This window comes from Polistes fuscatus, unplaced genomic scaffold (assembly GCF_010416935.1).
Source record: "Polistes fuscatus isolate 324 unplaced genomic scaffold, CU_Pfus_HIC Scaffold15, whole genome shotgun sequence".
Taxonomy (NCBI): Eukaryota; Metazoa; Arthropoda; class Insecta; order Hymenoptera; family Vespidae; genus Polistes; species Polistes fuscatus.
The window spans coordinates 2,088,281-2,105,380 of NW_025113053.1; the positions used below are offsets into that span (position 1 = coordinate 2,088,281).

At 33.7% G+C, this 17,100-nt stretch overlaps 1 protein-coding gene across 3 annotated transcripts in view; it reads right to left on the reverse strand.

Moving 5' to 3' along the window:
• The window catches only part of LOC122514671 (ELKS/Rab6-interacting/CAST family member 1), a 78,192-nt gene extending 63,142 nt beyond the window's left edge, over positions 1 to 15,050 (reverse strand). The window contains exon 1 of one of the 3 annotated variants that reach the window (XM_043631608.1): positions 11,737 to 14,855. In XM_043631608.1, the coding sequence (XP_043487543.1) occupies positions 11,737 to 12,525 (789 nt within the window). In that variant the 5' untranslated portion in view covers positions 12,526 to 14,855. Of the gene's footprint in view, positions 1 to 11,736 lie in introns of all 3 variants that reach the window. The other 2 variants (XM_043631609.1, XM_043631610.1) reach the window with 2 other exon arrangements.
• Positions 15,051 to 17,100: the final 2,050 nt, after the last annotated feature.

Genomic DNA, 17,100 nt, shown 5'->3' on the forward strand with positions numbered 1-17,100 from the left:
TTTATTACAGTCATTTCTAAAGAATTTGCGTATATTAATATTCACATTTAACTCTCGCGAAAAGAGATTCAATACGATATATTAAATAATAGAATTAATAAAATGATTATACGGCGCAATTTTAAATTGCAGATCTTTTAGCTCTCCGGGTATTTGTAATTAACGAGAAAATATGAAACAATTCGTTGACACATATCTATAATAGATTGTTCCATTTTACGATTTAAAATTAAATAAAAAGATTAAAAAGAAAAAAAAAAAGAAAAAAAGAATATATGAATAAAAACTTATGCTCATGAGAGAATTGTGATAGAGAAAATAGGATTATACGTATAACGTCGTACTTCACATACAACGATGATATTAAACACTTTATCGGTCATTTTCACCCTACTTTAAAACCCCTCTCTTTTTAATCTATTCTAAATTACGTTACATTCAAACGAGATCATTTAAACGAAACGAAGTGTGTACAATATATATATGTGCCCATAATTATGAAAGTGGTTTAAATCAAAATGAAAAAAAAAAAGAAGTTTATCAATTATTTCAATTATTTCACACCACATTATTTTAAACTAAATGAATTCAATGTAACTTTCACGATATTGTTAAAAATGAACCGTTAGATAGTGTTTGTTATTTCAATAATATAGAAAATTCATTTAATGTTCAAATGTAATAAAAAAACAAGAAATATATGATTATAATGATTAATATGATAATTATGGGCACATGTATCGTTTTGGGGGATGAATCTTTGCTAAATTCAAATGAAATAGAATAATTTTCGTTCATTCCGATTCCACAAATGCAGGTCAATTTTGTACAAAAAAATAAAATATAAAATGGAAGATAAGAAAAAAGAGGAGAGGGGGAAAGGCCACTCCTCCTTCCCCCTCGTTCCCCCTCCTGTCAGACAGTTTGGTCACCGATAACGATAACGAGAAGCACATCGATCCAGGAACGTTGAATAAACGTTGAGTTTATCGTGTGTCCTCGGTTCTGGAACATGACCCAGATGAGAGAAAAAGAGAGAAAGAGAAAGAGAGAGAGAGTGAGAGAAAAATAAGGGTGAAGGGAAGAAGAAAGGAAAAGAAGACGAGGTTTCACAACCGAATACTTCTCGACTTCGATCTTTTTACCCTAAGGGGGGGTGGGGTGGAGGATGCCTTGGTATTTCCGTCCGTTTGATGAAAAGAAGCTCACGATAACTTTGTTAGCCGGAGGGGAAAAAATCTCACCCTTCGGCTATGATTCGTTTCACAAGTAAACTATCCTTTACTTTTTCTTATGCTTTTTCACCTTTTTTTTTTAGTTTTAAGGAAAACAAAGTAAGATATAAAATATAAAAAATATATAAAATGAATATAAAAAATATAAAAAAAAGATATAAAATATAAATAAGAAATAAAAATGAACAGGAATATATATCGCAGATAGGGTGGATTTTTGTGAATGTTTTTTTTTCTTAAAATTTGTGATCGTAATTTTGATTATTTCTTTTTACTCCGTTGAAGACAAGATATAAGAGTATAATTTTAGTTAATTGTTTCGTATATACGCGTGTTAATTAATAATTAATTGTTATTTATTTGAAAAAGAGTTGTCAAAGGTAACAAATACTCTCGTAAATATGCGGAAGTTGAATTGGTCTTTTAAACGCGATTCTCTGAAATACCAACAGGTGGCGACAGATTGGACTAAATTTGCGGTTAGAAATATCTTACGTAGACGAATTTTAATGGAATTTAAAAAATACAAAAAAAGACTTTGATATTAATTATTACGAATGATAGAACACACATCGTAACAATTAATTTTTAATTAATCTATCCATACTTTTGTTCTTCTCACAAGTAGAACAATTTATTCAATTGAGAATCCAAAAAGAGTCAATTAATTTAATACAAGGAAAAAAAATGGAACGAAAGTGAGTTTCGTATAAGAGTTGTGTATGATATTAATTATGCAATCATATAAGTCTTATGGTTCTATAATCTGTCAAGAAAAAATGAGTCTACGTGTAATCCTGTAAAATAATAATTAATTTTATAAATTATTCACAGAAATTCTTATTTTCTATCCACCCAAGTGCCTGTGATACATACAAATTATTTATTTTTTAATTTCAGAAAATAAAAATAATATCAGACAAGATAATAGATAATAGAATAATATCAGAAATATAATATCACAAAATAAAATAACAATTATGAGAAGCATAACAATAAAATCCTATTTCTAAAATAAATAATATAAAACTATAAATATTAATTTATAATTTAATTAAATTTATAATAATTTTTAAATATAAAAATTATATAATTTAAAATTAATAAAATAATTATCATTTATATAATATTTTTAAATATAAAAATAATTATAATTTAATTTTAATATAAAATAATTATAATTTATATAATACTTTATTATAATTATTTTAAATAATTATAATTTAAAATAAATAAAAATTATATAAATAATTATATAATTTTTTTAATATAAATATAAAAAAAAAAAAAATATTTGAAACGTTGGATATTTGAGTTGCCATAGAAGCGTTCGTTCGTTCAATATAATAATAATCTCGGTTATATAGTTCTACATATACATAGATTTGGAGCATAATGTCTCGGCTAACGATGCGAGCTCGGTCGCGTCCTTGCATGCCAACGGCATCACACAATATCTTCGTATGTACAACTTGCATGCCTATGCGAGAGGGTATTACGGTGTCTTTGTATGTACAAACACTACGAAACGTCACTTCCTCATTAGGCACTTGTACCTTGTATACATATATGCATATACTATGCACATACCGTTCCACAAACTGTGGCTTTATGGTGTTCACGTCTTTCAGAGTTATATTCTACCAATGAATGTCTTTAAGGAGATTACAGATCAAATTCAAATTCAAAATCACTGTTTTCAATTATTATTTTGGAAAACATTTATTTAAGCTTCTTCTTTAATTAAAAAATATTGAAAATTAATTTGAAATATTGTTGAGAATCGAGATACTTTTTTACTTTTATTTCAATGAAAATTGGGTTACAAATTATACTCGTGTAATTAATGAAAGAAAATATTAACCAAATAAATGTAATAATTTATATGGAAAATCATAAACGAACTAATAGATAAATAGATAGATAGATAGATAGAGAGAGATAATCTTATAAATAAAATATAAAGATAAAATTTAATCGAATTTGATTGAAATCATGTAGAAAGAATATACGGCTGCCTATCTGCTCGTTCAATCGAAACGATCGGCTTCTCTCCTGTCGGACTATCAAACCGAATTATTAATCGCATTAGTTTCGAACACGCAAAGCTTGTTCTTTAGTCTTCCAGTATCGAAATATCTCAATGCGTATCGATAAACGATATCTTTATTGAATTTAGAAACAAATCGTAACTATACGAATCAAATGAAAATAAACTATTTCAACATAATTTTCTTCTAATTATCAATGACACGTCTTAAGAATTTCAACGAAAATAAAACAAAAGAAACCACAAATCTATTTGAAAATTACATAAAATAAGAAATTAAAGATTAAGATTTAGAAAATAAATCATTCGAAGGTTTACTTTCTAATGGTTAATTTGAAATTTTCTTCTAAATCATGTTCTTGCACGATCATAGTAGTTTAGTAATTCAGTGAAATTGTAATCCTCAAAATTACATAAAATAAGAAATTAAAGATAAACATAGAAAAATAAATCATTCGAAGGTTTACTTTCTAATGGTTAATTTGAAATTTTCTTCTAAATCATGTAGTTGCACGATCATAGTAGTTCAGTAATTCCGTGAAATTGTAATCCAAGGAAAAAGTGAACTCTGGGAAAACGCTGAACACGAATTCTACTAATATGAATCGTATTTGTCGTACTTTGAATGTATATCTGTGTGTGTTTGATGATGTATAAATGTAAAAAGAAAGGTATAGATATGTGTGTGTAGACGAACACACAAGGACAGGGAGAAGAATGTCGTAGGTACGTGTCGTATAATAGCACGATATCCGTCTATATCCATCGGCCTAAATCTAACGAGGCGGATTAGCGAGGCCCTACGCCATGTAGTTACATACGCCATACCTATCATGACCGCATTGTTCTTTTCAATCCAAGACACACTCAACCTTCCTTACTTTATTCTTATCAAACTTCCAACAAATTTACTCATTTGCTTATCTGTTCTTATCAATCAAATTATCTCTCATACATCTTTGTCCATTAAAAAAAAAAACAAAAAAAAACATTAATTTATGATAAGTACTTTCAATAGACAATTAATTATACGATATTATACATATATATATTATATAATTAATATACGAATTATTATACATATATATATATATATATTATAATTAATATATTAATTATTATACATATATATATTATATAATTAATTTATACGATATATAATTCGTATAAATTAATTATACGAATTATCAACATTAGTTGATTTTTTAATGTTTTAACCCTTTGCACTCGAGCGGCGCCAATATGGCGCCCGGCTGATTTCAAGTTTCATTAAATATCACAACAAAACTAATTACAGAGTGTAGTATTTATCAAAGTTTGTTTTTTTCGACATATACATGAATAAACTGATGATATTTTATTATTTCTATACGCTTGTTTGTTTATAAATGTTTTTAAAGTACCTGTAAAATGTCTACTTAATTTGTGGCCGAAATCGTCTCGAGTTGCTGGTTCGCGCAAGCGAAAAAGGCCTTGTTGTTAAAAAAGGTTGTTAATTGTTAATTAATTTGATATTATAATTTAATTGACAAGTATACTTAATTTTAATAATAATTATATAATTTAGAAAATAAATGTTTATACGATATGATATTGTAAAGAAACTTTATCGTATAAACAATTATATAATTTTTTATTTCGAGAAAATATTTATTTATTTATTTATTTATTTATTTATAATTGTGTGGATACTTTTAATAGCAATTGACAATTATTCGTTAACCAGAAATTGCAATAATAATTAAATTTTGAACAAAATACTAAATAAAATATTTTGTCAAATTTTTGGTATTTTAATAATAAACATTATTTTCTTTTTTTTAATAGTTTTTTTCGAAGAAACCTAAAGAATTAGATACCAGAAGTGTAACAATATTATCGGTAAATCGATATGTAAAGTATTACATGATCCTACGAGAATGTATATATATACTTTATACATACACGTACATACATTTTCTATGTAGTATATAATACAAAATATATTTGAAGACATGCAATCCGACATGACAGACGATTCCTTATCTCTCAACACAACGGAGCAGCTGTGAGTGACTTCTGACATTTCATGGCTCGGTAGTACCAACAGCAAATAATTAAAATCCTCCTTCCTACGCTTCTACTATTTCTTCCTACGCGTAACTTTAATCACGTTTAAAAGCTAACAACTTGTTTTCAAATAAATATTATATATGTATTCCAAACGAATAAAATGATCCTAAGTTTTATGTTAATTTCATTTTAAATGCATTCCCGAAAACGTTTAGGAATATATTTCATGTTCAAATTTAAATGAATAATTCTAACTGAAAGACTGTCAAGTTTGTTCCACGTGTTGTTTACAAAAAAAAAAAGGAAAGTGGAAGAAAAAGAAGAAGAAGAGAGAGAGAAAAAAATAATAGGATGAATGTGTCTACACTTTGACTCGATTTGAAAGAGCAAATATGTAAAAAAAGAGAGACACTAATTATACAGAGGGCCGCATTATTCATATTCCGAACATTTCCATCATAAATTAGATGTGTAAAGACATATTTTAATATACGAACAATTGAGGATAAAATATATTTGATATTAGTCATTTTTATTTAAAGTAAATTTAATTGATATTAACATTGCAATTAATCACGATTATTAATCTGCTCTTTTATGTAATAAATTAATTTATTTTACGATGGATAATAATTGAATCGAAAGTAATTATTAAAATTTTGGAAATAATTTTAATCGATATTTATTAAAATATTGAAAAATGAAGAAAAATTATAACAATTTGCATTATACATTTAATTGAATCAATTATTCGCATATATCAACACGATTATACTCGTGATTAATATATTATAGTAATATAATCTGTTAAAATATATCTAATTATTATTTCTACCTATCTCAAAAATCTATTCAATTAATTCCATCTACAAATATAGAATCCCAAAAATGAAAGATGCTTATTTCTCTATAAACTAATAAAACTAATCCTTTTTGAAACGAATTAATAAATTGAATATTCAATGAAATAGAAATTGAATAACGAAATAAAATCAAGGAGAATGAATTTCTTGTTCATACATAATTAAAATCTCAATCCAATTTACTAAATTAAAGTATCGAATAACAATAAAAATACTTGGATCGATTATACGAACACGGTTCGACAAAAAATGAACGAGACTCGGGTTAGTCGCGTAAATTTTCAATAAATCTTTCAACGAAACAAAAACGGTAAGAGATGTGGAAGAAGAAAAAACGAGAGGGAAAAAAGGGGTGCAGACGGCCCTGAAAATGCAGCTGTTAGACGAATCAACGACCGTCTTCGTTTCATATAAGATTTCACACGATGTGGATGCAAGCTGCTTGCTTGGATCTTGCTGGTTCTGTTCCGTTGCATATGGGCCATACTCTTTTATATAACGAATGGACCCTGAGAAAGTAATCCGTCGGTGGACCTCAAAGAATAAAGCAAATAACAGATGGCTGCTATAACTTTTCTAACGCTTAGAAGTCAAATCAATCAAATATTCAATCGACCCAGGTGTTAAGACTTGCAATTATATATTTATTTAAAATAATTAATAAACAAAACAAAAATTTATTTATTTAAATTATTATTATAATTTTATCATTATTTAAAATAATTAAAGAACAAATTTATTTATTTAAATTAATTTTTATTATATATATATAATTAAAATTTATTTATATTTATTTATTTAAAATAATTAAAGAACAAAACAAAAATTTATTTATTTAAATTATAATTATAATTTTATAATTATTTCAAATAATTAAAGAAAAAATTTATTTATTTATTTGTTTAAAATAATTAAAGAAACAAAAAACAGAATAAAAATTAGATGTTAAAATGAATTCAATTTTCACTATTAGAAAATAAAAATAACCCGAAAGAGAACAAATAAAACTTGAATATTTGAATATTTTAATATAAATTAAAAAAACGTGAAATAATTAGTCAATTAAAAAATAAATTTATCTACTTGAAATAAAGGAGAAGATTATTGTATGATAAAAGATTAAAAAAAGGCACGTATAAGTATGATGAAAAATTCAGTAAGCAATTTCATAATTATTTTCGTATCTTTTCTAAGCTAAATTTGTTACGAATTGATAAATCATATAAGCAGGTAAAATAGGTGAAAGAGAGAGAGAGAGAGAGAGGATACTTGGGGCAAGTAATTACTTTAGATAAGAAAACTTGTAAATTTACGTAGCCAGCTCTAATTTCCAATGCTCTGACCCATAAAACGTTTTTCTTCATGGAAAAACTTCCATGACGTTTATTATATAAGACGTTTATTTATAAATATTATAAAAAAAAAATTGTACGCGTAAAAAATTTATTAATTTTATCAAAATCTTCTCTCTAGTCTCTCGTTTTATATCTTATAAAATATATAAAAAATTTTTATAGGCTAATAAATAGATAAATAAACTCGTATAAAAAGGGAATAACTCGACAACAAAATATCTTTTATTCTTTTAAATAAAAATACTCCGACAGAAACAAAGAAAAAAACCAGAATTGTTTCTATGTTAGAATCGAAACTTATCAATCCACACTCGTATATTTTTCTATTTCTATTTACAAATAAATGATATTTTCATTTACGTTCAATTTTTGGTTATCCCGTTATTCGACTATAAAAATCTTTTATTTGAAAAATTATTATCAAAGTTATAAAAAATACTATATGCATAGATATGCATATACTTATATAATACATAAATATATATATATATGAATGACGAGAATGAAACTTTTCTGAACGATATACGAAGCTCCAGAAAGAGGATTAAAACTAAAGGATTATCAAAAGTTTACTACCAGTCGTCGAGACTTCTTCTTTACGAGAGCCTTTTTCGTATCATTCTACTCGAGAAGCGTAACGGTTTGAAAGTAAAAGAGGGTGAGAGAAATCATATCTACCTCCTATTGCAAAAGGGGAATTTTTTTACGACCCACTTTCAGGTTATGCCAATTCCAAGGCTTTGCATAGTACGAATTTTCATCTCATACGTGAACCGACACAAGATGAGAGATTAATTTTTTTTTTCAACCATTTCTACTCATTTATTTTCTTCCTTTCCCTTTTTCTAACACATTTCTTCTTCTTCTTCTTATTATTATTATTATTTATTTTCTAATAAACAGATTTCTTTTTATTTTTCCAACGATACTCGAAATAAAAAGATTTATTTTCTTCCTTTCCCTTTTTTTTACATTTCTTATTATAATTATTATTATTATTATTTCATTTCTAATAAACACATTTCTTTTTATTTTTCCAACGATACTCGAAATACCTTATACCTTCCTATTATCGCTCTAATGTATTTTTTTTTTTTTTGTACAAAAACCCAAGCACCAAAGTTCTTCGATGTTAATGGAAGAAAAAGCAGGATGTGAGAGAAAGTGGGAGAGAGGAAGAAGGAGAGAAGCTTGCAAGAAGCTTCCATCGTCGACTACCGATCGATCGAAGATACCGCTTGCACTTTGAATGTCTATTGAGGGAGAGGGAAAGAGGGCACGAGAAGAAAGAGAGAGATACCCTTTGAATAATTCGTTTCTTTGCATTTACCTTTACTTCGGCTAAAAAGGGCTAGTGTTTTATCGAATGCTGCATAAAATCGTGATAGTCATCTAATTCGCATAAAAAGCTTCCTCTGAATTTTTTCTCTCTTTTTTGCATAATATAATTATGCCAATAATTTCTATATGTATATTAATCGTATTAGCATTAGAATATATTTAAATACGAAAGTAATTCGAACAAAAATTCTACCCTAATTTCTTTTTTTCTTTTTTTTTTCTTTTACTTTTTAATATATACCATAATTATCATATTTAAGTAATATTTTTTGTTACATTATTTAATTGACCATAAATCATTATTATAGTTTTTTCGAAATAAATAATACAACAAAAATTACACAGATGTATTGGTTAATTTAATAATTTCTAATGAATTAATATTAATACCTATACTATTCTCTCTCGCATTACTATAAATAAAATGGTTGATTGAAAAATATTTAACCTAAAATCAATTTGTATATCGTGAAAATGAAAGTAAAATTTTTTTTATATCGTTAAATTAATTAATTAATTTGTAATAATAATAATACGTAATAAATTAATTTGTATATCGTTAAATGAAAGTAAGTTTCTATGTTAGATTGAAAACTTTTCTATTCACTCATGGTATATTTAAATCATTATTATAGTTTTTTTCGAAATAAATAATACAGCAAAAATTATACAGATGTATTGGTTAATTAATAATTTTTAATGAATTAATACTAATACCTATACTATTCTCTCTCGCATTACTATAAATAAAATGGTCGATTGAAAAATATTAACCTGAAATCAATTTGTATATCGTATTTTAAATGAAAGTAAGTTTTCTATGTTAGATTGAAAACTTTTCGATTCACTCATGGTATATTCAAATCATTATTATAGTTTTTTCGAAATAAATAATACATCAAAAATTACACAGATGTATTGATTAATTTAATAATTTTTAATGAATTAATATTAATACCTATACTATTCTCTCTCGCATTACTATAAATAAAATGGTCGATTGAAAAATATTTAACCTAAAATCAATTTGTATATCGTATTTTAAATGAAAGTAAGTTTTCTATGTTAGATTGAAAACTTTTCGATTAACTCATGGTATATTTAACTTCGATTTTGTGGAAATTGGATTCTAGTAGATGTCATTTAATCATGTCATCCTGTTTCTATTTGAATAAATCAGTTTAATAGATGTATTGTTCAACCTACAAACAGGATAAATCTTATCAAGTTTCAAGGCACAAGTCTCGAAGAGTTCAACTACAAAAGTAAAGAACAATGGAGGCCCATATGCGAGGTACATAAGGGAATACATATATGTATGGCAAGTATATAAGTAAATGAATAAAGTAGATTCATGGTTGGTACTTTTATATATGTGGAAATTAGAAAGGTTCAGAGACGGGGTCGACGTAGAAGAAATAAACGTGGGCATGTGGCCAGAGAATCTCGATCTTACGGATTCTTCTTCTTCTTGCTCTTAGGAGCAATGACTCACGTCCACCATCGAGCTCTGGACCACCTATAATAGCAACCGTACTGACACACATACACACATGCACACACGTAAACTCTGGTGGAATCATAAGTGGCAAGAGCCTGCTGAGAAAACGTCCGATTGACTCCATTAAACCGGAATAGAATTCTACGATATTACTTTGAGGTACTCTAGATATTTGAACATATATATATATGTGTTCACTTTTCAATTATATCCTATAATTTGATAATAAGAACAAAATTTAAATAAAACAATTATTTTCATTATCATTACAAAAGGATAAAATTTGATCATTTAACAGAACAATCTAATTTGTAAAGTAAATGATAGATGATTCAAAAGTAAACGATTGATCGATCAAATTTAGTTCCATGTATCAGGTGTTATTAATTTTATATTAATAATTCAACAGGTGTGCATGTGTCTACTTGTGTGACATGAGCTAACGATATCACAAACGAGATTAGAACAAAAATGATGAGTCCAATTTGACGACGCGGTTCTGCTGTTATTGTACCTTGTTTGATTATGGATGGAATGAAAAGGATAATGATAAGAAAATGGGAGGTACGTTTTATTAAAATAGTATCTTTTGTTCGATAAAATTGACGTTAAAGCGCATAGGAAATCGCGATAATTGGAGGTGGCTCCCCCTTCCACGCGGGACTGTTTTTTGGACAATCAATAAAGCGTGCGTCACGAGGCATCGTCGATTCTGACGGATGATTTTCTAAAAGGATAGCACGTTGAACAAAAGGTCGGGGTGTTATAAGCAATGGAAATAACGGAGGAAGGCAGAACATCGTTGTCGGAATTTTTGCTCGATTTGAAAAAAGCACACGAACGGGAAGCACATACGAAATGGAGCCATTGTTTCGCGCAGACGTTCGACTCGTCCGCGCACCTACACACGATTCATGGAGTCATTACGAAACACGAGCGCCTGGCTCGTAGGAGAAACCTTTAAGTTTTATCTCTACGTTCTCGACCGATAAAAAAAAAATACTTCGGTAGTATGAATCGATCGTAAGTTGACTGTTAAAGAAGGTCAGAATAATTTGACGCAGCCAGAAAAGAGAGAAGAAAATATAACGTTTGAGAAAGAATCGTCTCGCTCTCTCAAAGATACTACGTGTTGGAAGGTCAAAAAAATGAAGGCCAACACTAATGTAAGAACGATAGATAATAGCATCGGGAAACGACAGACAGCTGTATGTAACAACGGGAGTAGCGGAGTAACGGCAATGATAACATTATCAACAGAAGCAGCAGGGCAGAACAGCAGGAGTAACGGCAACAGCAGCAATAGCAGAGCAGCAGCAGCATTCAACGTCCAACTGACCTGATTCTCCGTGCTGAGTAGCTTGAGCTGCTCGTTAAGGAGGCTAAACTTGGTGCTCTCTTCCTTCCTAAGGGCTCGTTCCTTCTTCAGTTCCGGACTCCAAAAGGTCTTGATACTGTGCATCGAGCTACCGAGTTTCTGATTCGTCAGCTCGAGTTCTTTCTTGAGATTACCCAGTTCCCTTTGCAGATCATTGTTCTGATGTTGTAGCTCACCGATGTAACCACCGCTGTCACGCAGCATGTGGGGATTAGGACTTTGCCTGGCCGATCTCGATCCATATATTTCATCCTCGAGATAAAGACTCCGATCGCGGCTACGTTCACGCGGTTCCCGAATCGGCACGAACTCTCGATCGTGACCGAGAATACCGGCCGAAGCACGATCGAGGCTGGTGTACCCCGTCGACATGCCCGCCGAGCTGGACATGGCGGGTCTCGAGGCGCTTCTGGATCTATGATGTCCGCTGCCACCCCCGCCCCCTGTCGACATACTCCTGCCCCTCTCCTCGAGCATGACGGGACTGGCGAGGTCCTCGTCGCGAGAGTAGTACGGGCTTACCAGCTGATGGTGATGGTAGCTGCCGTATCCGAGGTGCTCCGGCGAATTGTTCCCGCTACGCGTGCCCCTCTTTCGTCCTAGAGGACTTCCGCGACCGCTCGCGTAACTTCTCGAGGGGCTACGGTCGACGGTCGGTAGTTCCCCGACTCGACGACCGCTTCGCGGTGAGCGGGTGCCGCCTCCCGGACCTACCACGCCGCTGCCGCTCGAATAAGGATCGCGAGACATCTCGCGACCACCCCCTTTTCTCTTTTCTCAAGCCCCTACCACACCGCGATACTCTCCCTCTTCTCTCTTCTCTACTCTCCTCTCCTATCCTCTCCTCTCTGAGAGTTCTCCTTCTCCTTTTCTCTTTCTACAAACCAGGAGAGTTTGCGACAATCGGTTTAGTCCTTTGACCGACTCTCTGCGATCCCCACTTCTTCTTTTTCTTCCTATTGTTCTTCTTCTTCTTCTTCTATCTCTTCTCCACCTTCTCGTCCACCTCCCCCTTTCAGCCACCCGTCAGATCAAGCACTTTCAGTCACACCGTCGCGCCCTTACACTTTTGCACGCATCCTCATAAATAACGATCCGTCTGGCTTGTTCGCAAAGCACAAGCAGCAGCAGCAAGCAGCCTCTCTTCTCCGCCGTCCTCTTTTTCTTCTTCGTCTTCTTCTTCTTCTTCTTCTTCTCCTTCCTCTTCCTCTTCCTCTTCCACTTCCTCTTGTTCTCTCTCTCTCTCTCTCTCAGCTCTGTTTTCTCTTCATCGTTCCTCGGCTAGTCGTAGAATTGCTAACGAGCCTCCCTCAACCCCATTCTCACTCTTTCTCACGAAGTTCTACACCGTCGGCGAGCACGTGTGCTCCTAACACCCCGAAAAACTGATGATCTTTTTCTATCCTCTTTCACTTCCTTTCTTACTCGTTCGATCCCGGGATCTTTCGTCCGTTCGAAGCTGAAGTCTACTCTACGCGAAGGTATAAATCCACGAACTAGGATCATCGATGTAAAAATCGTAGCAGTTTAACGAATACCCTCCTCTATCTTCCTTTTATATTTTCCTGTTCTAGGTTTCTAAGGCTCGCCATTTGAATAATAATGATAATGATAACGTATACCGGTCCATTCTCTCATCCCGGCGTTTCTCTTTTTTTTATAACTAACACACAAACACACCCACACCTACTACACCTACACCTACACCTACACCTACACCTCCACCTCCTCCGGCTCGTAACGTACTACGCGCGTGGGTCAGTATGTACGCGTGAGGTCACGACCCTTCTTCGTCGGCGATCGATCTTTGACCTTCTTTCGGCGACGAACCTCATCGAGCGAAGCCCGAGATCGAGGAAGAGAGAGAGAAAAACAAGAACTTCCTATTAATATTTACTACTATTCCCTTTCTCCTTCGATTTTCAAATGATATTTTTCCTACTTTTTCTTTCCTTTTCCTCTTCTTCTTCGTCCTGTTCCCGTTCCTCCTCTTCCTCTTCCTCCTACTTCTCCTTTACCACCCCTTTTAGCCTCTTCCGGCTCCTCTCTCTCTCTCTCTCTCTCTCTCTCTTTCTCTTCCTCGCTACGCGTACCTCGGACGAGGTGAGATTGACGGTACTTTGAACACGATTGATGAGGGAGAGAACACGGTACTCCGTATATTATCAAACCTACGTACGCTCTTCTATACGAGCGTTTCACGTAACTCGAACGTAAGCTCCCTCCTCCTTATCGATTTCATCCTCTCGCGACTCTTCCGGTTCCGTCGTCGTCGTCGTCGTGTTCGTCGTCGTCTCCCGGTTCGTGATACCCGAAACGATTCTCTCTCCCTCTCTTCCTCTCTCTCTCTCTTTCTCTCTCTTTGATATTATTCGAAGCTAGGAGATGAAGAAGCTATCAATTGAGCCGGTACCATCATCATCACAACCAGCACTACCGACTCACGATCGTCCCGTACCATCACAACCATCACCAACCACCACGACCACCATCACCACCACCGTCTTCCTTTTCTTCTACTGCTTCTTCCTCTACTTCCTGTTTTATTTCTTCTTCTTCTTCGCGAGAACTAGCGGTACCAATTTTTACCGGTAGCACCACCAGCGGCACCGCGCGCGCGCACACTCTTTCGACTAAACACACGCAACAAACAAACAAACCCACACGCATACACACGCCCGAGCACGGAACTTTAACACGTCTCTCTCTCTCTCTCTCTCTCTTTATTTTCCCTCTCTTGACACCTTATCCCTCTCTTTCTCTCTTTCAGTGCGCGCGCGCTAACTCTCTTGCTCTCACGTTCCTATCTCTCTCTCTCTCTCTCTCTCTTTCTCTCTCTCTCTCCCTCTCTCCCTCTCGCCGGCGCGCGTCTTCTCTCGTGCGTCACGGAGAGAGAGATTTCGAAGAGAGAAGAGATTCACGACCCACGACGGATCCGCGCGCACTGACACTCTACTCTAATGTCGAACCAGCCACACCGGCCAAGAACGACGCCAGCCAAAGACCACCCTACCCCCACCACTTGCAAATCCTCGCCACCATCAGCACCACCACCACCACCACCACCACACTATCTAACATTCCCGCCCTTAAACTTGCTACTACACATGATCCTCCCTGCTACTACGAGCATCACCATCCACCACTATTAGATTTTACTACTACTACTACTACTACTACTATTACTACTACTATTAAACTACACCATCATTTTCTACGACGCTAGCGCCACCATCCACGTCACCAACGTCATCGACGACGACAACAACGACGACAACGACGACGACGACGACGACGACGACGTCGACGCGTATTGCCCGCTCGATTCTCTATTCTCTAAGCCCTTACTCCCCTCCCTCCCCCCTCGACCACCCAACCATCTCAACATACCCCCAACCCTCCCAACCCGCCCATCCCTCGGCCACCCATCAACCACCCTCCCCCCTCCAGCCATCTCTTTTACTCCATCTCTTCTCTTCTCCTTCAACGGCCCCTCCACCCCCCCACCCCGCCCACCCAACCCCCCGTTCACCTTTATTTTACCTTTTCCATCCGGATTCTCTCTCATCGACTCGCGCCCCACCTTCGAAGTCTTGCGCGCGGAGCTCTTCCCGGTGCGCAAACGCCCCCGCAAGCGCTTTGGGATTAAATGCCGAGAAACGATCTTTATCGTGGGCGCTAAATTTTAACATGTTTTTCCTTCCAATTTTCTTCGCAATCCATTTTGATCTGTCGTTACTTTTCTATTTTTCAACGAAACTTTTTTGAGCTCGGGGATCGCGGAAATCGGAATTCATTTTCGAATAATTTAAGGGGGATTACATTTTTCGGCGCGATACCCCCTTGAAAAGGGTATTTATTTTTTGGCGGTACGTTTGAAATTTTTATTATCCCAATTTGGATGTCCTGTTAAATATAGAATCGAATATATTTGTACGAGTAGTTTCGTTATTAGGTCAATTAAAGCTAATGTTTTGTTGGCAGTAATTTTTGAAGACCTTTTTTATTCACGTCGAAGGTTAATTTGTTTCTTTTCTTATTATCGTTCGTTTGAGGTTAGAATGGAAATAGGAATCGTTGGAAAAGGTGAATCATTGGATTTAAAATTTGGATGTTAAGCAAATATCTCCTTTAAGTCTACGGACAGTCGGGGTTTTTGAAAAGTACGAGCCAGCACTGAATGCACGTTCTAGTTCGAATCTACCCTCCTTTCGCCCCTGACGACCATCCACCCAGCGTACGCCGTTGCAATCAATGAAGCTACGATTCACCGAGCAGTGCCGTACGATCGTCGACCGTACTCTTTCTCGTTTATTTTTGCAGTCTCGCCCACGAGAGAGAGAGAGAGAGAGAGAGAAACCCACGTATAGATGTAGAAAAAAATATTTCCTCTCCGATAAACAAAATAATAAAATTAATATTTACGACGATACAAAAAGTAATAATAATCTCTCGCGTAGAGCATTTAAAAATAAAATAAAACGAATAATTGCAAAAAAAAAAGAAAAACAATTCTTTCACAATTATACTCTAACTTGATTCCTATCAATTATCATCCTCTCTAATTGTAAAATCTAAGAATGAAAACGTTACGTGAATCATGCAGTGTCCTAGACAATATATACCCACACTTATTATACAATTTCCGGCACGTGAACTAGTGTCGTAACACGCACGTGTTTGATTATACGACGAAAGAATACTTCTCTTATCGACGTATTACGATTGTCGATCGAAAAAGTCAATTTTCTGAACCTTTACCAAAATTTTATCTTTCTAAAAAAAAAAAGAGACACAAAAAATCAATTAAAAATGCAAACAACATTTTTCTACGTAAAATTATTAATAACGAGATCGAAGGAAAAAAAAGTGTTAACAGAGGAAAATTTGTCCGTAATATTCATTCTTTTCGTCATATAATATATACGATCTCACTTATAACTAAAAAACTTAAATCTTTTTCAATAAAAATTTATAACATCGTCCAATCAACGCTCGGGGTCGTTCATCTTCCAACGATCCATTAACATAAATCTGGGTTCGTCCATCGTTATACCTCTTATCCTCTTTCTCTCTCTCTCTCCCTCTCTCCCTCTCTCTCCCTCTTTCTCTTTCTCTACGATCAACCCATACTATTACACGACTCCACATGTACGCGTATACAGGTTAATACGATATTCAAGCGCGTCGCATTCGTTTCAGCACGTGTAATTCACCTCCTCGCGGTGCGCTCTTATAAGAGGAGGCAAACGCGCAAACTCGTATTTTACGATCGGAGGCGTCTCCTTTGGATAACACGCCGTCTCGACCACGTCGCTTGTATTC